This window comes from Borostomias antarcticus (assembly GCF_949987555.1).
Source record: "Borostomias antarcticus genome assembly, chromosome: 34".
Lineage (NCBI taxonomy): Eukaryota > Metazoa > Chordata > Actinopteri > Stomiiformes > Stomiidae > Borostomias > Borostomias antarcticus.
In genome coordinates, this window is record NC_140267.1 from 1,859,489 (window position 1) to 1,882,500 (window position 23,012).

Consider the following 23,012-nt stretch of genomic DNA (forward strand, 5'->3'; position numbering starts at 1 on the left):
CCAACACCCTCTGGACATCCTGGAGATGCTGATCCAGAGAAGCAGAGTGAATGATAATGTCATCTAGGTAAACCAGACAGATCGTCCCACGTAGGTCTCCCAGGGCCCGCTCCATTAGCTGCTGAAAGGTGGCTGGGGCATTCTTCAACCCAAAAGGCATGACCTTGAAGTGATATAGCCCGTGGGCACAGACGAAAGCCGTTTTCTCTTGGCTGTCGGGGTCCATGAGGACTTGCCAATAACCACTGTTTAGGTCAAGAGTGGTAAAGACCGTGGCTCCAGCAAGGAACTCCAAGATGTCCTGCACGGTTGGGAGAGGATATGCATCGGTGTGGGTAACGGCGTTGAGCTTTCTGTAATCCACACAGACTCTTAATCCAGCCGTTTTTTTAGGTATCATCACCACCGGCGCAGCCCAGGGTGATGCGGACGGCTCGATGATTCCCTTGGCCAGCATATCATCAATGAGGTCCTTCATGACCTGGAGCTTCCGGGGGGAAGCCTTATATGGCCTTAGCTTCAACGGAAGGTCCTGGGACAGGAACAGCCGGTGGGTGAGTAACCCGGTGCGCCCCAGCTGGGTGGTACAAACATCAGCGTTCTGACGGAGTTGCTCCAATAACGCACCCTTTTGTTCCCTGGGCAGTTGGGCGTTCTGGACAGCCACCATCAGGTCATCTCCGCCGGGTGGTTGAGTGAGGAGGTCTGGGGCCACTGCTGAGAAGAAAGCCACACGGGAAGTGGGTCCACAGTCATTCAGATTTACAGGGTTCCGAAAAGGGTATCTGACCCTGGGTTCACTCTTGAACCAATAGGCCGGCTCACCGGGGTCAATTTGGAGACCACTGAACACAAGAAAATCCAGGCCCAAGATAACAGGTAAGGCCAAGGTGTGTGTTTCCAGTACCACAAACGGCACAATCCAATTCTTGTGGTTCAATGTGAGGTCCATGTTCTTCCAACCCAGGGGCAGACGTTCTCCTCCATCAGCCAGATAGAGAGGTCCGTCCCTCCAAGGCTCTAACTTGTCCTTTTTGTTCTTCACCACAGACCACAACCGCTCGTTGAGCAGGGTGAAAGAGGAACCCGTGTCCACGATAGCACTTCCAGTCCAGGGCCCGATGGTGAGGGACACCACTAGCTGATGCGGGTGTGGGGCTTCAGAGGCGGGCAACTGTCTGGAGGGCGGGCCAGTGAGAGGTCGATCCCGAGAGGGCTCGGAGGGGGCACGGGAGAGGGCGTTGAGGGTGTGTGGTCTCTCCTGTCTCTCTTTCCCTCTAGGCTCTGGCCCGAGCTGGTGTTGGGCCGGCTTAGGTTTTTTGTCCTGGTTGTTTGTTTTATAATACGGACAATCCCCTGGAGAGTGAGCACCCTTGCACCTCCAGCAGGCTACCTGTTTGGGCACAGGGTTGGGTCCTGCTTGGAGAGAAGGTGAGGTGGCAGGGGGGCGATTGTCTCTCCTCCGCTGGTCATATTCTTTTTGCTTCTCCCAATCCTTCTCCAGTTGGTGACCAAGACGAACCAGCGTGTCCACCGAGGCGACCTGATTGCTCCTTAGCTGGCTAGCCAGGCGAGGATGGATGTTTTTGAGTATCAGTTTGATGATTTCCTCCTCCTCAATGGCTGGTTTCCAGCGCTTACAGAGAGCCCGGTACATGTAAGCATAATCCCGGATGCTCTCACCATCCTCCTGAACACGTCCTTACCCGTTCTGACAAATTCATCCTGATAATCTTCCGACAGGAAGGCGGCACGGAAACGGCGTTCAAACTCAGCCCAGGTAGTCACCTGGTAACGAGCCACATCCCACCAGTCGCGGGCAGTGCCGTGCAGCACATTGCGGAGAGTGGCCAGGAGGTCCTCATCAGACAACGGATTTAAGGCCAGGTAGTCACCGCACTTCTCCAGATACAGGAGCGGGTCACGGGGGTCATCAATTCTACCAAAGGTGGGGAATTGTATTTTTAGTGGACTTTTCCCTTTCTGTCTGGAGTAAGGGTCAGCAGAGACAGGGACTGCCTGATTGGGAGAGATGGGAGAACCAGCAGGGGAGGCCACTTCGGGACCGGGAACACCTGGATGCATGGTGGACTGCAGCCTTTCCCGCTGTCGGTCTGAAGCCTCGGCCGCGTCAGGTATAGGCTGCAGGGTGGCCGCTCCTGCAGGGGCATCCTGTACAGAGTGTTGTCGTATCGATGTTATGTCAACCGTGAGTGAGGTCAGCTGTTCCGTACACCTGCTTATCTCTTCCTCCAGGGTCCGCAAGGTCTTGGACAATGGGAAAATGTCAGCACCCAGATCCCCTACCATCTGCTGCTGATGTTGCTGCAGTCTCCAATTCAGAGTGGAAGTAAATGTGACCGCCGCTGGTAATTTGGTCCTCAACTAGGCATTTTCATTTTTCAGTTTTTTACAGATTATGAAAGTGCAGATTGTAAGCTTTCAAATGAGGTCTCATACATTGAATTCTGAACATATTTGAAGAAGATATGCTTATTTGAATGCTAGTACTGCCAAATCAACTTAGCTGAGAAATCTCCCTCCAAAGTTCTCCAACATTTCCACACCTCTGACTGCCAGGTAATGGGCGTGAACAATAGCCTGGTAACCCCTCCCCCAGCCACTCCCCCACTGGACTATCTGTCATTATCTGTCAGAGTGGCTGTCAACTTGGGGTATTACCTGAGAGTGGCTGCCAAGTGAGGTGCTCTCTCACTATTGACCCCACACTCTGAGTCAGTATTAATCTTGTGTTGTGAATGCAGTTAAGAACAATATAAGATGAAGTTCAAATTTAACGTTCTTTATTGTCACATACATAATATAAAGTACAAGCATAAGTAGTTAAGTGTACAAAAAAAGGCAACTGTCTAAGTGTTAAAGTGTACAGTCAGTTGTCTGTTTTATAGACAAGGTGCATAGTGTTCATTGTGATCAAGTGTACAACAAAGTAATAACAGTCCCCAGCTCAATACTCAAGGTAATAACAACAGTACTCAGCTCAGTATTCAATATTCTAACAATGCAGTCTGTGCAAGTGTGGGCAAGTCTGTGCAAGAGAACAAGCAACGCTTCAGTATACAAACAGGAAAACAGGAAAGGCTGTGGCCTTTCTCCTGCAGTGCTGTCCGTCCTGATGATCTGCAGTGAATCTACAAGCGGACAGTCTTGTTCTGAGCTGCTGTGGAGTTTGGCGGGGGACATGTGACGTCTCGTCCCTCATCAGAACAGAACTCTCTGATCTTGTCAAAGAGATACGTCTGTCTGGCCATGTCCAGTCCGGGTGGGGCTTGCACAAGAAGACCTTCTCTCGGGGGCCGGTGCATCACGGTGTTCTCTGGCCACAACCATGCCAGGTCTCTCAGTATCAAAACTGCAATAGAATAGAAGGAAGAAAGTACATTAAACTATTGCCCACAGTACTGGCACTCCATATAGATAAAATAGTACCAGAATGTGTGGATTAAATAGACTAGATAATGCATGATAGGATGAACGTATTCTCACCTGTTGTGCAAAATCAAAGCTGTAGTGCACAGTGATCTTCTTGCTGGCTGGTATGGAGGGGCCAAGGGAGAGCTGCAAATCCTCACCTTTTTGCTCATCCTGTAACCAAAACAAAAAACAAAGGTGTCAGACTACCATAGCTCTCATGCTCTCTCATTCTGTTTCTCTCTATAATATAGCTACCTAGCTCAATATTAGCTCCCACGCTGGCTAGTTTAGGAACAAAGGGCTAGCTCAGCTAACTAGCATGTTAGCTAACGTTAGCTAGCTAGCCTTTGTTAGTTTGTTATGCTAGCTAGACTTAGTCACTTGTTTAGAAAGGAGCTTCTGCTAAACGACTAACGTTAATGTAATGTAAACAGCACAGATAGTATAAAGATCAGCTTACCCCAAAGCAAAGCAGAATGCTTGGCGGTGGTGTGAATCTGGTACGTCGTTCGCGTTCGCGTTGTAGCAACATGCTTTGCTGAAACAGTCATCTCTGTATCACAGGTCATCAAGAATAAACTCCGTGTACGAACGAGTCCTGCTCTGCTGGAGTTTTAGCTGCTCTTAAAACTCTTTCCATGTTCTGGATGCCATCCCCGTCTTCTCTTTAGCAAAAGCTGTAGCATCCATGGTTAACTTGGGACTGAATGCCGGCGTGTTGTTTGGGAAAGGTGGGGGCGGAGAACCCGGAAGCAATAGCCGGAAGCAACAGCCAATGAAACCAGATCATGCTAATCGATCTCCCGCCCCCAAACCCGGCTCGAAATCAGCTAAAAACGAGCTTAGTTTGCAGACTAATTAAACGTATTTCGTGAACCTAAAACTGTTGTCTGTTATAGTAAGTAGGTTCTTCACAACTTCAACTTTGGTAATACACAAAAAAACAAAAAACAAAAAAAAACGTTTTTTTATGTATTTTGCCCCCTAGCGCATTTCGGGGTTTGCCGAGTTGCGGACCAAATCACCAGCCGCTGTCACAAATTGACTCCTACTGAACTCCATCTGCTGTTCGAGGGCTTCCATTAATTTCAACTGTCCCTCCTCCTGAGCCTGCACGATCTGCTGAGTGACAGAATCCAGTGAGCGGTCTAGACGTTCCTGCAGTTGAGACTGCTTGACTGACAGGGCATTAAACCTCTCATTGATTAACACCACTAGTGTGTCTTGTGGTGGTGTTCTTCCACTGGAGTCAGGACCGGGGGCGGGCCGGACTACACCAGGGGATGCAGTAGCAGGCTGAGGTCCTCCCATGGAGTCAGGATCAGGGGCCTGTTGGCCTACCCCAGTTAGCCCTGGGATCAGCGGGGCTACAGGGATATATTCCGTGCGGTCCCTCTCCGGTCCAAATCCGGTGAGGTCCATATCCAACAAACTGTAGGAGGTGGTCTGAGGTACAAGTATTGGGCCTCCTACGCCAGGGGGTGCCTCCTCTAGGAGCTCCAATAGATCCCAGCTTGTGCTACCGTGGGTGGCCATTATCTAGTCCAGTGTGTTCTCTTATTATTAATATTATTATTATTATTATTTTTTTAATATTTTTTTTTTTTTTCAAGTTTTTTTTTTTTTTTTTTGTATGAGGGTATTTACTCACTGGTGCCTGCAGTACCAAAGGCCCCACGTTGGGCGCCAATTTTTATGTAACGGTCTGTTCCTCAAACGTGATTAGTTGGGCGCCAGCCAGGGCAGGGGAACCCTGGCAATATTTATAGTTTGTCTGAGTCCCAGGCTATTACACAGGATGCATGTATGTACTTCACATTAACCCTCAGCAAGCTTATAAAGAATAACACATAAACACCATGGCACACGTTTCATACATATATTCTGACCCACACCCGGCAACAACTGAAACACAATCCAACTCCCACCAGCAGGGGCAATGTCCCAGAAGTCCAACAGTGCAAACAATGTCCCAAGATTCCACCAGCAGGTGGCACCACCCCCAAGTCCTTGAATATCGCACCACACGGAAGTCCTTTATCCAGTCCACTCTGGCGTGGTAAACAACAGTAGAATAGTCACAGTTCAAAAATACAATCACAGCGCTATTCGTGGGTCCATCCGTTCACCCACGCACAAACACCCTGAGTATTCCACAAGTGCGGCAGAGATCAATCCCGGCCCAAAACGGTAAATCCTACAATCAGAGCCACCGCACAAAGAAATAAATGGATCAAACTCACTTAAAGTTAGGCTGCGGATGACGTCACCCCCCCTTTTTCCCTCGAATGCGGAAGACCAGAGGAGCCGGCAACGGCCCGTGTCTCCCCCCTCGAAATCCACCGAAGGAATAAACAATGATCCTCCAAAATAGTATTCCAATGAGGTATGAGGAACATAAACCTTCCGTAGGCTTCCTCCCGTTCACGAGGCTACAATCCACCGCGCAATCGACTGGGGTTCCGGGTTAGGACTCTCGTTCGTCAGACGAAGGTAAGGCTCTGTGCACACCCTTTTCGCTACCATACGACTGACTCCATCTTTCAATTTCCCGGCTAGCTATACCTACTTCCCATTGGTAGGAGGCGGACACCGGACTAACAAGTATACATATTCATGAGCCCAAACGGGAACGTGCTCCATGAACGGGAACGGGCAGAGCGCGTTACAACATGCATCTTAAAAACGGATTTAAAAGAAAACAAAGTAAAATAGTTAAAAATTAAAAGATGTAAAATACACTTTGAAAACAGAGAATACAATTAAGGACACTTAAAGTGTCATCAACCACTGTGGGGCCCCTCAGGTAGGCTACAATAGTGAATGTGTCTTACTCCTACTCCGGGATCAAATACTCATATGTAGTCTATCTCTACTTTTTCAGAATAAAGGTCCCATGAGATCAACCGGAAAATGAGGAGCTTAAAGACCCAGCTCGGAAAAGTGAAGGGTAAGATACAAATAATTATTTGATTATATTATGTTTGAAGATCAAGTAGCCTATATAATATTACAAACCAACTGCTAAATAAGTTCTTGGCTTGGATTATTAAAAGTCAAATTCTTTCCACAGGAAAGGGCGTCTAGCCTGCCGGAAACCAAAAGAAGAAGAAGAAGAAGACAGGAAGGGGAGGGGAGTGGTTCCTTGGACTGCAATTTTTTAAATATGCATTTTTTTTTGTAATATTGTAATATTGTATTGTAAATGTAATACTAATATATTGTACATTAACAATGGGATATATAGTTGCTGTAATTATACCTAACGTTAAATAACGTTAACAATTGGCCCTTCGCTACAGTCATTGACCCCGTTTACATGCAAGCAATAGTCTGATTATTGTGAATAACCAGATTTAGGTGATAATTCGATTAAAGCGTTTTCATGGTTCAAAATAACGCGATTTCACCAATAACATGAGTATACATGGATTAATTTGATAGTCTGGTTAAAAGAAAGTTGTTGTATGTTTTACCCGGAGAAGCAGCCTATGCTAGTGGGGCGATTAGGCCTATGGGCCTATACCACCTTTCTGCGTTTTCTAGCCAATTTCTCAGCCTCACGCAAAGCTACGCTGTCCGCTCGATGCGCGTGCAGTCAACGGTCATCCTCCGTCAACCGTCAACCTCTAAGCTCCAGTAGTCAGCCTATACCTTAACGTAGTTAAGTTAACCAAGAGAAATGCGGGGAGATTTAAACTTTTTTTGTTGTTTTGTTGTCCGCCTTTATTATTATTCAGATCACCTTAACCCATGCCCTTTTACTTTCAGTGTTGGCTGAAAACAGAAGACGTCGCGATGTTCTCATTCAGTCCGCAACCTTTCCAATGGGCCTACAGGAGGTACCGTTCCTGCCAGCCAGGGTCCACGGATGCTGGATGCGGGTCCGAAGTAAGGACTGGTGGGAGAGGGTTGTGCTGCGAGAATTTACTGACGCTGAATGGAGAGAAAACTTTAGGATGTCACGCAGGTCATTTGTCAAACTGCGGTTTGATGGAGAGAGTTATGAGCCCCAAAGAAGCAACCGTGCGCCCACCTGTGCCATTGGAGATGCGGGTGGCAATTGTGCTTTATAAGTTGGGTAGCTGCGCAGAGTACAGGGTCATTGCGAATCAGTTCGGCGTCCACAAATCAACAGTGAAAAAGTTTGTATACCTCTTCTGTAAAGGTATGGTCTCATCTGTAATAAATTATCTCATCAAAGTGCCTACACTGGAGGAATCATGCACAATTCCCCAGCGATTTGAGAACGCCTACCACATCCCACAAATTATTAGATGCATCGACGCACTCATATCCCCGTCCTTCCACCCACTGATGGATACAGGGATTTAGTCAACAGGAAAGGCTGGCCCTCCATTGTCCTTCAAGCAGTCGTGGATGACACATACTGGTAACTTATTGGTGCTAGCTGCTGTGCAATAAAAATAAACGTCTTAATTACCCAGAGATCCCGTAGGATAATTACCCAGAGATCCCGTAGGATCTAGATGGGCACATTATTGCTCTAGGCATTTGAATATGTATCCTATCATTATCAACCCGATCATCACCATTGAAATAATGTAGGCCAGTTGGCTGGATCACATTATAGTTTAAGCCCAATCACCATTGAAATAGGCTATAGGCTAGGATGGTAGGGTCAAAGTATAAGCACCTACTATGAATTAGAATAAAGTTTATTTTGCCATATTTAACCAGTATGAGTATAGGTACTGAAAAACAACGGAAGCAGAGTTGCTATACCCACCATACCAATTACGGTGTTATATTTTTCTGAAGCTTTTGGAACATCAACTGCATGATGCCAGGGAGTGCACATGATTCCAATGTCCTGAGGCACTCTGCTTTGTTTGAGAAGGCTCACCTACTCCCAAAGGTTGGTATACTCTCACCCATACACACACAGCTTTTGTCTACTTAAATACAAAACATGACATAATACTATAATTAACACTATAAATATCATCACCTATGAAATACTACCTTTTAACCAATAATCTTACTCTTCAGAGAGCAAAGGAAGTCCAGGGGAAACTGGTGAACTTCATCATTCTTGGAGACCCAGCATACCCACTCCTTGACTGGTTAATTAAAGGCTTTTTACTCTAGACTCAAGATATGTTTACTGCCCGTCTATTAAGAGTTCAGGGGTAGCATCTATCGGCCAATATCCTCTAATGCTTTTTACCATCGATTTGATCGAGTAGTAGTACACTGACTACCTATGTTAAATGCAATTATAAGTCGTTTTGGATAAAAATATCTGCTAAATGACTGTAATGTAATATAATAAAAACATCAAGGTCATTCCATTACTGATCTATAGCATGTTCTTAAATAGTACTTTTACAGCTCCTTTTGTGAGCAATACTCTCCATGGGCATTTCAAGTAATAGTCCTCTATATTATCTTTAGTAAGCATACTTTTGTCTGTGATTTCAGAAAAGGAATCATATCCTCTAACACTGTTACAGTGTTAGTCTTCTCATCGGGGGCTTCAGCAGTACCGCGTCTGTGCTTTCCAGTGGAGCCACACCTGGAGTTCCTGCATGTTCAGGGGGCGGAGCTAAAGCGCATCTTCCCAGAGGCCAACACCTGTATTATAACACTGAGACTGCCTATCCACACCTCGTATGAAGTGTGGAGAGAGTACATGGAGAGTTGCATCTTACAATCTCCTCTCTTTGGCACAACACAGTTTGCCTTTTCTACTCTTCTTTTACCTTCCAGCCTTCCTCCTCCTGGGCAGGGCTCTATTAGTGTGTAAACATGTTAAAGCTGAGGCGTAGGTTATGTGCAATGTACCTGACCACAAGTTATGATGAACCGAGCTATGTAATGCTTAAAAAAATACTACTAACAAGGTTTGTGTGTTCAAGTTGAGGTGAGGTTTATTTTATCAATTAATCTTAATAAAGCAGTGTCAAAGATTTGAACAATTATGGGGGATTTAATCAGAAAAGGTCCTCCTGCAATTTCCCTCCAGGTAGAACTTTGTGGCGGACTGGATAAGGTTATCTCTTTCCTCCAGGCTGGCGATGTCTCTGGTCCAATCTGGCCATTAGCACCCACCAGATCTCTTGACTCTATCATATCGTAGTAAATTAAACCATTAAGATGTTACAAGAAATCAGTCTCAGATCAACAGCTGTATTTATGGAATTACTGCTAGTACACAAAGTACTAAGTAACATATTATAAAAAAACAGAGTGAATAATTTTTCTGAAATATAGCATAAAACATAACATAAAATATAGCTCTTCCTTGATGTGGACCACCTTGTCCCAGGCCCACTCCAGGACACAGCGCAGGGTCACTACACCCTGCCTGATCTAGAGGCATACACACACACACAACACATACAAAGCTCATTTTAGTGACAGTGACTGGTTGGCGGTGTGTCGGTGGTTTGTGTGCAGCCTCACCGTCAATAGTTTACGTAAGAAATAACACACGAGAGGGAGTGTGTGGTTATTGGCACGGCAGTGCTGCGGTCAGAAGCCCTCAAATGGGTTATTGCTTTTATGCAACAGCACTGCAGTCGTTACATTTTTTTTGTTGAAAAAGATGGGTTTATAGTGTTTGACCATGCAGAGCTCTAAAAGTGATGACAAGTACCTTAAACTGGGTCCTAAAACTGATGGGGAGCCAGTGTAAGGAGGCCAGGATTAGAGTAATGTGACAGGACGTTCTGGACCTATTCAGTAGCCTTGCAGCAGGGTTTTGGACCATTTATGTGTGTGGAGGGGCATATATGTGCACATGTGTGTGTGAGAGTGTGCACAAAGTTGTATGTGGTGGGGCAGTATAACTGTTCAGGTGTGCAGGGCAGGTGTAGGCCAGTCCTCTGCTCAGGGTGCAGTCAGGGGGCCATCATCTCCACCACGCCGTCCAGGGACTCACCCGCTCTGGAATAAATCTCCCGCTCTGGAACATACAAGAAACACACACACACACACACAAGAAACACACACACACACACACACACCACAATGGATAAATCTAAGGATAAATCTGAGACTGTCTTCAGACATCCTTGACAGTTTACTTTAATTTGTGTACTGCTATTATGCACTGGCTGTACATGTTTTTTATTCTCCAATAAAGTCTATTAATCAGTCAAACAACGCTGGCCTTCACTACTAGCCCTGTAGAGTAGCAGAGCAGTTATATACAGGAGATAGAACTGGTCCGTCCGTTTCAAATACCTGAGAGCCAGGCATCTGGGCGTGGTACCAGCGGTTGATGTCAAAGACCCCAATGTAGGTGGAGGGTTTTCTCTGGCCATAGGCCTTCACCTGCCAGCTGCAACACCCAATAAAAAACAACCAATAAACAAAATACCACAACATCTGATAAACAACCCCCTTCAACGCTCTAACTTCCTCCCTTTCCCTCATAATAGGCATCACAGCGTATTTTTAGACTGAGACAATATATTGCATTGTATGTTTTGCTTTCTGAAGTCTCTGCAAATAATGAGGTGGTGATGATTAATTGCAAACTACCAAGAGACACAGAAGCACCAACTGTAACTTAACTTTAATATGTTTGTAATTGTTAAATGTAGACTATTGCTAGCTAATGGCAATCTGCCGGTAGGTTAAGTTTAGGCAAACATTGTATTAGCTATAGGCCTACTGTCTGTAGCCATCATTAGCTGACTAGTGTTCTAAATCTGTAGCTAGCTAGCTGGCAATCAAAGCTGTCTTTGCTAAATGCTTTTATTGAATCTATTTTCTATTAATTATTATTTTTTTTTTTTATTAAATGCTTTCGGTACTTAATGAGTAAAATAGTTCAAAGCTGGTGTAATATAATAGCTAGATAACACTGTAATATGTTATTAAAAGTAGCCTAGTGCACTTACCGTGTTCTGAAGTGGACCCTCATTCGGACAATTGTACTACCTGAGTCACCGTAGAGGCCAGTGGGCGGTACCTTTCAAAAATGTGCTTATGAGACGCCTGGCGGCGTTTAATAAACGCCTGACGGCGACAGGCGTATTTAACCATAACCGACGCCTGGCAGCGCCAGGCGCTTATTAAACGGCGCATTGCGAGGATTTGCGCCGTCCAATACGCCGTTTTTCAACGAAAACACGCCTGGTGACGGCGAAAAATCAAGGCGAATTATGACCCATTTGGCGTTCCATAGAACCGGCTCTGTCTGCACCTCAGCTGATGAAGACGCCCAGCGGTGATATTTGCGCAAGAACTGTGGTTTATAAAACAAATGCCGAGAGATTCGCGCAAGGTGTCCATGTCCACGGAGGCAACCCCGATGCGCCAGCCTCAGCACGGGAGGGCATGTGCTCAGTAACGGGTGTGAATGTAAACATGCAATAGGCGACAGTGGCAACCAGGTACTACGCGAGAACGCTCCCTCCGGACCTCCACTGAACTTTACCCGCATCAGCACTGAGGCGCCGCCGGGAGGATCCGCGATGGCAGCCCTGGGTGAGGTAGGAAGCTTCTTGCACGGAATCGACGGTGTCGGACACGTCGGGTCCCCCTTTCTCCTGACGCCTCTCGGGGACAGTCCCACGCTGCTGAGCGAGCACCTCATACCCGGGGAGAGGCTGTCCCGGAGCACCACCGCGGATTTGACTCACCTGAAAGGAATCCTGCGGAGAAGACAGTTATATTGTAGAACTGGATTTCATCTGGAGATACTTCCTGATGGCTCTGTGCAAGGGACAAGAAAGGACCACAGCCGGTTCGGTAAGAAACCGTTTATTAACACATTATTAGGCAGCCAATAGCAGAATTATAGTTAAGCAAATTATAATTGCCCACTATTATTAGCCTATAATTAAACTTAGATGTTATTAGTCTTGTTATTATTTATGTGTATATATGGGCTGATCGTCATCATGATTGTAACACATCCATGCCCTCAAAATGTGAATCCTTCAAATACTAGGCTATTTATTAATAGTAATAATAGGCCCAATAATCTGAATCGTAATAATCATAACCAGAATAACAATAATACACTTTATTTGCAATGCACCGTTCGTACAGAAATGCAGCTCAAAGTGCTTTACAACAATAAAATTTTGTTTCTTGAAAAAAAACTGATCCCTAGCCAACATGGAAACGTTACCATCTAAAAAAAAAAAAAAAGGAGAAGAAGAAGAAGAAAATATACAGTAACTGTGTAAATCCTAACGGCAGCTGCTCGCGCTGATAGTGGGGATAGTGTTGAGAATGCCGAGGATGCCCAGAACAACTGTTTTATTCTTCTCCAGGTATTTTGGAATTTATAAGCCTTGCTGTTGGATTGATAAGCATACGAGGGGTGGACAGTGGCCTGTATCTGGGGATGAATGACAAGGGAGAGCTGTATGGTTCTGTAAGTATGACTTATATATATACTTATATATTATTATATATTGTGTTTGTGTTCATGCACTGTGTCAGGTCTCTGCTGAGGATTTGTATTGGACATTTATTGGCTGGTATTTGTTGTCCATTAGAAGTGCCAGTAGGTGGCAGAATTCAGGTATTTTAGTGCCAGTCTCGCTGATACAGTTTAGTTTGGGTTTTGTCTGGAACCTAATTTAACAACAAACAAAGACACAGATTTCCTTCCACACATCTTCATCATATCTCATTCTCAACCAGTAGTTTGTGTGTGTCTGCATGAGATCACATTGTATGCCCCCCCCCCCCCCCCCCCAGGAGAAACTGACGGCTGAGTGCGTGTTCAGGGAGCAGTTTGAGGAGAACTGGTACAACACCTACTCTTCCAGCCTGTACCAGCATGGGGACAAAGGGACTCGCTACTTCGTGGCTCTGAACAAGGATGGCACGCCCCGGGACGGGACCAAGTCCAGGAGGCACCAGAAGTTCACCCACTTCCTGCCGCGGCCCGTGGACCCGGAGAGGGTGCCGGAGCTGTACCGCGAGATCCTGGGCCACAGCTGAGGCCGGCCGGCCCGGTCCCAGGTCAGGAATAGCTGCTGAAGCCACGGCGGCGGCCCTCACGGGGGAACCAGGGATGTGCCCACCCCCCGCCGCCCCCTGCCTGGCTGACTGGGCTGAGCTGGACAGGGGGAGCAGGCCCAGCAGGGGGGGGGGGGAGGCTCCGCGCGGGGGCCTCCCCTCGGAATGCACGGCCGGCTCCCAGCGGGGCCAGGAAGACAGTCTAGAATGTCTGACATTGTCAACCCGCAGGCCGGGCATGAGGGGGCCGTTTGTTTCCAGGGGCCAGCCGGGCTGGGAGGAGCCGTGTGGAATAGGAGAAGCTGGAGGAAGAGGATCAGAGAGAATGGGGATGCTGACGGGGCGGCAGGCGGGCGGGCGAGCTTCTCGATGGACAGGCGGCGTCTCCTCTTGTCTGACTCTGTGTGGAGAACGGGGAGGAAACTTCTGGAAGTGTCCGTTGGACAGAAGAGTCAATTCAATAGTCTGTTCTATTAAAGAAAGGGATGTTTTCATTTGACTACTAGATATAGTATGTGTTCGTGAGCCTTACGTTTTCAGAAGGACTTTGAAGGAATTCAACCATTTGGTTTGTTTCAACTGTTAGTTTTTTTTACTTGTGACTAGGCTAATGCAGAAAGGAGCTGATGTCACAGGGGTCCATGTTTTATTTATTCATTTTTAGATCCATATTTATGTTATATATTTATTTATTTGAGAATATATTTTTGCAGTTCAATATATGCAGTGTAGAAAAACCACTAGAAATTGTATTCATAGTACATCAAGTTTAAAACACTGTATGTATTTTAATCAGAGAGAAAAGCTTTCTCATATTACTCAACAAAGTGGCCTGGAGTAACATTTCCCTAGCATGAAAAATGTTAATTATTTTCTGGAGCGTACATGAGTAGAATATAAAGCCATTAAGTCTTCATTGTAGTCAGTGAATTCACTCTCGCTTTGTGTTACAGAAAAGTGCATACTTCTAAAATTCAATAATGTGTGACCACGTCTGCTTTATATTCAATTAGGAATGAAGATGGTACAGGTTGAAGTAGGTCGGCTAATCTGTAGTCATTCCTATCAACAGTCAACATTACAGAATAAAATATTATTTTGTATTTGGATTCATATTCGGAGCTGTTCTGCCATTCCCATTTTCTTTATATTCCTGTGTACATTAGACAGACCAATTGGGAAAGATTTTAAAGACCCAATAATTGTTTAACAGCCTTTTAACATTTCAAATCTTTCCAAAGCAGTGTACATTGTGGTTGGCAATGTTTTCCTTTTCAATTTGGCAAGTTCAAACATATAAACTCACTCACGAGATCAAAGTTGTGTTTGGTTCTGATTGCCGTTATGCTGAGAGACCAGACAGAGTTCTCATGCATGCATAAAAACTACAAAGACCCTCAGAGAGGAAGCTCCTGGTGTAGCAGTGACACGATCAGCGGCCAATAAAAACTGACCTTTCACTCCAGTCCAGAGACTTGGCAGCTGAAGAACGCCAGGGGTCACGGCGATAAGGATGAAGTAATCTCTGTTGACAGTTTCAGAATTATAGTCCTGATGAAGAATATTATTGAACAATGAAAGTCAAGGTGACCAAGGCATCTGTTGACTGAAAACGTTTTTTTTCTTCTGACATCTTATTCTTTTATCCACTGACAGATTAAACACAGCAGAAACGTTTCAGCTAAGTTGATGGATATTTCTTTGTGTGAAAACGTTTCACCGAGAGATTGTTTTACAATGTCCCATGCAGTTTCAACGATAGTCTGAAATTATTTATAGGGGCTTGTCCTCAAATAGGGAAGAGATATGGCCCTCTAAGTACCTGCATTTCGCTGTTCAACTAACCAAAATATTGTCATGGAGGAAACGTGAATAAGAGAGGAGTTATGAAACGTGATGGTCGGACAGCAGCTGAACAGGCGATCTCTCCAGAGAGAGGCGGCGCTATCTGTGCATCTCTGCACTGTTTCCTCAGCGCTCCACTGGGTTTCTCTGCTGAGGCATGAAAGCAGGAGCCTGTGATCTCAGCATCTCTGTGATGGCAAGCCAGCGGGTGTCTTGACATGGGGAGTCTGCCCTGCTGTCTCCTGTGTGTGTGTGTGTGTGTGTGTGTGTGTGTGTGTGTGTGTGTGTGTGTGTGTGTGTGTGTGTGTGTGTGTGTCTCTGATACTATGGGACTTTCCCATCTGCACACCTTTTGGAAATCAACACGTAACTCACTCCAATTAATGATGTCACGTACAGTTCCCAGAACTATAATCTGTGTTAGTATGTAGATCCCCGGCCCACCCCCCGTGCTCTCTGTGTGTATGCTATTCACATCTCTCTAGTTTTATGTTCAGTTGGGTAGAGTTGATTTCCACTGACAATGCAGGAACAGTGAACCTTTTGCCATTTCTCTCAAATCCCAGATCTTGTGGCTTCTAAACCAAATATGTTCCTTTGGCTGAATGTTAGAGGCGTTCTGCATGAGGAAGCAAAGAGTTGAGACCTCAGTAGCATTTCAAAGTAGGGCTCCTGGCCATTATACCTTCCTGGCCTTGAAGAACAGACTCGATGTAGATGTAAGAGTTCCCCTTTAACGTTAAGAAGGTCAACGTCTCCAAACACACTGGCAATCCTGACTTGTGATACCCGATGCCCAGAAGTGCTCTTCTCCACTTGTTTAACTGATGCTTTGCAGTCATAGACAGATGCATTTTTTCCACCCACCCCCTCCTCCCTTCTCTCCTCCCCCTCCTCCTCTATCTCCACCAGGTGGTCTGTGGCTCCTTGCTGAAAACACTTAGGCCCCTCATCCGTACCCACTCTGGGGGTTGTCTCTCACACTTAATGGACGCTCCCGCACTTTCATCACCCCCTCAGCCTCGGCCTCAAAGGGCCCTCGAGGAAACCCAATCAGGTGGAGGTGTGTGTGTGTGTGTGTGTGTGTGTGCGTGTGGTGTGTGTTTGTGTGCGTGTGGTGTGTGTTTGTGTGCGTGTGGGAGTGTGTGAGAGGGGTGTTAAAGAATTTCAACTCATCACCCATGTGTTCACGCCAAGATAGGGTTTCTGTTTATTTTACTCTATTGATGTTCCTGTTTCCTCTGTTTTATGGTTTTACAATGTTTGTGGGAATCACACCTTAACTACGTTCTCACTGCCATCTGTTTCGGCCAGAGCAGCTGGTCAAACCTCATGTCACGACACTGTCCCCTTAAAAGGGCTCCGCCTCTCTTGGACGGGGCTCTCTGACTTGAATTGACTTCCTGTTGTGAGAGACCGCTTGCAAACGTATTGAAGAATAAAGCTCTCGTTTTTGTTTTAACCAGCTTGAATCGACCACTCGCGTGCTCTTATTCTTAATCCAAGCATTAAGGAAAAAGCATCAACAATATGGCGACGTGTCTGTAGACCGAATTGCGGTTTCTGGGACAACTACGAGTATTTTCGCGTGCTCCGGAGGCGAAGCGTGGATCCGCGACAAGTTTTGACTTGGGGAATCAAACTTTGAGCGGCTGGCGTAGTTTGCTGGCTAGTTTTCTCGATGCCCTTCACCTCTGCAGCTCGCTGAAAGGACTGGTACGTTGAGAATCTAAATCATAGTGGTACGATTGTGTTTTTCAGCTGGAGACATTGACCATAGTTTTATTCGCACCGGTTGTTGTACATGTATTTCCTGGTTGTTGTTCTTAAAGCCGGTTGTTGAACCGCATGCCCGCTTAAAAAGCCTAATGTTCTCCCTGCCCTATATATCTTAACCAGGGTTAGGTTTTTGTTAGAGACGCATTTACAGCGTTTCAGTACTGAATAGTGGAGTACTACACAGCGTTATTACTCTCGAAAAGCCTTCTCTTTTGAATTTTTGGTTTTGGGATCCGCGTTGCGGGGGGTTGCCGCGACTCGACGGGGCTTTTGTTGTTTTAAGGCTCGTTATTTTGTTTTTTGTACTCCTGTTGTGAAGGGCATAACACGGAGGTGGCTGTTACACTTCGAGAACTTTTAAACCCCGGGTGATTTGCTTTTGCTAAGTGAGTCGAGTAGGCCTTGTTTTGTTTCATTGTGTTTGTCTTGTCTTGGGTTTCTGATCCTGTTTTCTGGGTCTTTGTTTAGTGTTGAACTTCTGTACATGCTAGCTACGGTTTGGTTGTGCATTTCAGTGTTTGGTGTTGTGCTGGCTTTGTTTGGTGTTGTGCTGGCTTTGTTTTGTGTTAAGTGTTGGGGTTATTTTGGGATTTCTACGGCACTCTTGTGCTCATCCTTTGTTCTTTTAATTCTGCTCCAAGCTACGTATCTTGTATTTCTGTTAGGTTGGTTTTTGTCCTTTTGTTTCATTGCTTAGCTTCCCTGTGCTAGCTGGTTCATCCACGTGGTTGGTTCCACGTGTTGTTTAGCCCACGTGCTTAGCTAACTTTGTGCGCACGTGGTTTGACTTCCTGTTTTGCTGCTTGTGAAAAAAAAAAAAAAGAGAGAGGTCCTGTTTTTCCTCAACCATTTTGAGGATCCACCATTTTGGTTTCTGAAGTCTGCCATTTTGGGAAAAAAAAAAAAAAAAAAGTAACAGGAGAAAAAAAAAACCCTCTCAACACAGCAGTTATTGTTTTTTTACTGTATTTTTGACATTTGTTTGTATTTGTAAAATGGGAACTACTGCTAGTAATCCAAAACGGGAACCTTTAATGGGGGCTGCCAAGATAGTGGCATTAAAGTATGATCCGAGTGTGTGTGAGCAAATTACTTTATGGGCTAAAAATAGTGATTTTCCTGCCTCTGGTACACTGTCTGTTAGGTTGCTAGGGAAAGTTAAGAGACAGCTTAAGGAGTTTCAATTAACTAAGCTAGGTAGGAAGTCAGAGAATGCCATTAACTGGTCTCACTTTCTTGCCTGGGAGACAGCTGCAAATGACTCAATTGATAGAGCTGAAACTGCCCGCAACAAAAGGGAGGCTAGGAAGAACTCTGTCACTGCTAAAGCTGTTTATGTTAAGAAATTAATTCCTCCTTCAGACAACGACGACTTTTTAGAACCGTGTCGTTTATATCCTGATCCAAATGCGGCCGTCCCTATTCCAGGCCCTCAGGCTCAGCAGGGCATCGTCCCTCCTCCAGGCCATGTTCTGCCCCCCCCTCTTCCAGTCCTGACACTTCAGCCAACCTCCATGGTTCACCACACCCCCCCTGCTCCTGCATTGTTACGGTTTACGACCCCTATTGCTGGTCCGTCATCTGTCCCCTCTCAGCATGTCCCCTCTCAGGTTTCACATCTTCCCTCTCCCTCATCTTTAGCTGGATCTCCTTTTGGAGCTCACTCCCAAACTCCTTGGTTGTCTCAGATGTCACCCCCTCCAGGTTATTATTCTCATAGCAGTACTCCTGCAGGGAGTGATGTTAACAGTCAGTCTAAATTGGCTATTTCCTTCCCTGGAACTTCCCTTTCTACTGGCTCATCCCCTTCATTGACTGACTCTATGACTCCTGATGACACCTCAGCCAAAGTCTCACCTCCTTTATTGACTCCCCCTGATACTACTCAGCATTGTCATCACTGCGGCCGCAAAGGGCACTACCGGAGGGAGTGTAGACTATACGCTAAAAAGCATAAGTCTCCCCCTGATCAATGGGGTCCAGCACCCCCCAAATGAGGTCTCTGTCAGTTCTCCACAGGGAGATGGATACTGACTAGATGGGACAGATAGGTTTCTGTAGGGACGTCTAGGGAGAGTGAGGGTGTACGTGACAGGGTGGAAAGAAAGAAAAAATGATGATAAAAATCATTCATATTTGCCAATATCTTAGTCTGATACATTTGTCTGACAACCCAATTTTGAGAATTTTGTTTTGTTTAAGATTTCATGTTTTACTGATTTCAGATGCACATTCATTGGTTTTGAGTTTTACAGAGAATTGACGTTCCTGGACTACCGGATAAATGCCAAACCGGTTGGAACCGCAAGTATTTTAATAATTTGAAATGACTGCCACTTAAAGTTGTGTTAGATGTTGATAACTTCAAACTCAATTCACTGTATTGTCATGTTAACTTAATATGCTCAGATACATATTCTTGAAAAGAAAAAAGAAAAAGAAAAGACATCACTCCAATTTATCAAAACTGCGGTCTATGATTTATTTTGTTATGTTTATGTGCCTCCGGCGCATAATTTCTAAGAATTGGTGTTACCCACAAGAGTGGTGAGAAATTGAAATGTCGTTTATTTTGTCTGTCTTTTATTGTATGTAAACTGCCCATGCAGCTCTGTCTGTGCGTCTGACGGCCCACAGAGACAGCTGCATGGTAAAACAAATGTGTCACGTATTATTTCTGAAGTTTGGTTACAGAGTAGACACAGGCACGGGACGAGAGATGGAGGCTGCCCCAAGAATTGGATACAACCGGGGTAGCCGACTTCCCATTTAAGATGGGCTGACACCTTGGTTCGTGGGGACGCTGGTCAAACGCCTCACCCCCACGTTGCCCAACTGACTGTGGGTAAGAGATAGATAATAGTAACCAAGTGGTTGTCAGACCCAAGGAACCATCACGTCCTAAAGCGTGCTCATAACCCTCTGTCCTCAAACGCAGAAATGTGGTTATTGAAATTGAGCTCAACTTATAACACCCCTAGTGTTCTTTTGAGAGCGGTTTAGATAAATTATATTTGTTCATGGTTTGAGAACCCCATAATGAAGCTATTCATTTATTGTTTTGGTTTGAGTAATGCATTTTTTCCATTTGTTTACCCTGAGAGAAGGGAATTTTTGTTTTCACCATTAGAGGGCGCTGTTTTACATAATGTGTTGGCGCTCCCCTTTTTAAATGATTATTTTGAATAACAATTTCTTGTTAGAAACAAGGACTCATGGTTTGATGATACGAATATGTTGTTTTATTTTAGGAAATGGCCATAGAATTTCTAAGACCTAAATCTAATTGGTGCGTGAGCAGGTTAATTACCTTGGTCACTTAATAATGATAAATAAACAAAGGCCCTGCTTGGGAATAGACTACTGCAGAGTCTATCCCTGATTTAGCAGACAACCCTCATTAGACAAAAGCTAGCTCCACTTGACAAGATTACATGGACTGACGAGCCCGACTGGTTTTAACGATGACTAATGCACTCTGTTTAAGTATTTCTGACTAAAAAGACTTGACTCTGTTAAAAGGACTTGGGTCCTACTTGAAATCAGTGGCAGCTACCACTGATGCTGTTTTAGACCTAGTAGCATTGCGCAAGCGATTTTATCCATGTCCTGCATGTTGTGACTATTCATAATTTACATCGCACCTACACACAGCGTGGCTGCTGCTTTAATAAGAATGAACTGTTGACCGTGCATTTCAAAGATGCACTGTTCTTAACTCTGCTTCCTCCTCCAGAAGGCAGAGAGACATGACTCAACATATTGACCGAGATCAATTAAGCCACGCTCAAACCTCTCAGATATTCTCCTCTCACTCTGATTTTGAATGTGAATGAATGCTCGTTTCATAGTTAGCATAACCTATACTGCATCTTCCATGCTTTCATTATGTTTTCAAATTAGCACACTGACCAGATCATGTTTCAAAAAAGAGGGGGAGTAAAGGATGTTATCAAGTTAACTGGTTGTTGCTAATGAAACAGACTAGTAGTAGTGAAGAAGGTAATGAAGAAGTTGAATTGAAGGTAGTGAGGAAGTTGAATTGAAGGTAGTGAGGAAGTTGAATTGAAGGTAGTGAGGAGGTTGTAGTTGAAGGAAATTAGAAAGTAGTTGAAAGAACGAGATGCAGAGCTGAAGAAGAAACTTAATGTGTAATATTTTAAGATGGTGGCAAAGGCCAAGCTCCTATTGAAACCTCTGATCCTATGTCCAGTATGGCTGCTAACTCCGCTGCTAAAAGCTGGGGTCCGGTCCTGTTTTGTCTATGCTGTCTCTCATCTGTGGATTCACAGGTCTGCCGACCTGAGAGAGCCGACCTGCATCATTTCCAACCAGGCCAATGGGTTGTGAGCAGAGACCTGAAACCAGAGTGCCCGTTGGCTGGGCCCGTACCAGTTCCTGCTGCTAACTCAGACGTAGCAGAGAGGACTTTGCGGGTACACGCCAGCCACTGCAGGCTGGTTCCAAACCAGGACGAGGCCACCCGGCCTGAGAATTCCAAGAACCAGGATGCAATATCCTGTGTCACCACCAGGGCGAAAGCTCACTCTCTGGTCTCAGATGAGGAATCAGACAAAGAGTAACGCCTCATTGCTGTCAGGATGACAACTCTGAGCGCCACTTCAGCAAAACACAATCATGGGCCACCACACTGTGGCTTCCTCTGAGGAGGAGCTATTGAAAGAAGTGACCTTGCCTGTCACCTCCTTCTCAGGATTGTTATGGCAACGTGGACAAGCGTTTGTCCTATTTGAATGTTGCACTCCACTTGACTGTTGAGACGAAGATGAATGGAAAATACTACATTCTGCATATATAAGATTTGAAAGCAATAGAGATTTCCAGGTTATACTGTTGAAACTGTGACTGGAGTTTAGTTTAGAGTGGGTATAGAAGTATTGAAAATTCATAATTATAAAGTTGATCTTTGTAGAAGCTGTTCCAGACTATTCTCAGGGGACTGTGTTTAACTGTGTTTAACTGCTATGCACCTAACTACATCAACCAAGTATTAAAATGAAGCCTAACAGAATTGCATCCACAGGGCTGAACTTGAAAAGCGAGTTAAACAATTTGAAGTGACCTCTTCAATATATCACAGCATGTATTAATATTTTCAGATACAACACATAGATTAGGACAAATTAGTGTTTAAGCAGATTTATGAGATGTGAAATTAAGGTTCAGAGAGCCATTCCAAATGGTGTATTTTTGAGCTATAGGGAAATAGCGTATTCAACTTTAAATTGCAACAGTGTCATATGAATGTTATCTTGCTCATGTAATGTCCAGGAGTAAGAAGATTGATCACACTCAAATGCAGGGAATTCATCAGCAATCAAACTAGACACCATAGAGCTGTCTCGAATTTTCAATTTAGTTTCAGTATATTATTTCTCTCATGAACGCATGACACATGATCGCACAATACCAAGTAATTTCAGCCTTAGCTACAGAAGTAAATTACATGGAAAAGATTGTGCTACAAAATAGACTTCCCTTAGAGAGAATACTGGCTATATCTGCTGTTCGGTTAGTTCAGATCCTGGATATTCTAAAATATGTGTGTTTTCAGTTGTATGTTCTTCATCGTTATTATTTTTTAAATATTCTTAAGTGTATGTTTAAATGCTGTTCCAGATATGCCTATGCTGCCTAAATAATGATAGAAAAAGTTAAATTTACTATTAATTCAATTCAAGATCTTGATGATGTCTGTGCCATTGACATTGACTATTTGGAATATTTTGATACATAATCTGTTGGTTCTAATTTGAATTTAAGGGGTTTCTTCTAAACCAAAGAGGTTTTTTCCCACTCAGTCATGAATATATGATGTCTTAGATTAATAATCATGGTATCTTTTTACCTTGCTTATGCCAAATTAAGGTGAGGAGTTTTGGTAAGTGATTGCATATGAGAAGAACATGATCTTGGTGTGTTAAATAACTGAGTTTGTTAAATCTTTATTATGCTCCACCTAGTGGAGAAATAGATTA

General features: G+C 44.7%; 1 protein-coding gene and 1 long non-coding RNA gene across 2 annotated transcripts; one reads left to right on the forward strand and one right to left on the reverse strand.

Annotated features, from left to right (window-relative positions):
* Positions 1-9,675: 9,675 nt before the first annotated feature.
* LOC311327736 lies at positions 9,676-11,331 on the reverse strand. Its single transcript, XR_014631143.1, has 4 exons — positions 11,310-11,331; positions 10,648-10,744; positions 10,252-10,366; positions 9,676-9,771 (listed from the first exon to the last, which is right to left on the reverse strand). It is a non-coding gene; the product is annotated as an uncharacterized lncRNA (long non-coding RNA).
* A 554-nt stretch (positions 11,332-11,885) lies between these two features.
* LOC311327838 (fibroblast growth factor 20-like) lies at positions 11,886-13,371 on the forward strand (the record flags this gene model as incomplete). The annotated part of the gene is made up of 3 exons (XM_084460942.1): positions 11,886-12,162; positions 12,693-12,796; positions 13,126-13,371. 3 exons carry the CDS (start codon positions 11,886-11,888, stop codon positions 13,369-13,371), a joined length of 627 nt encoding a protein of 208 aa, XP_084317068.1.
* Positions 13,372-23,012: the final 9,641 nt, after the last annotated feature.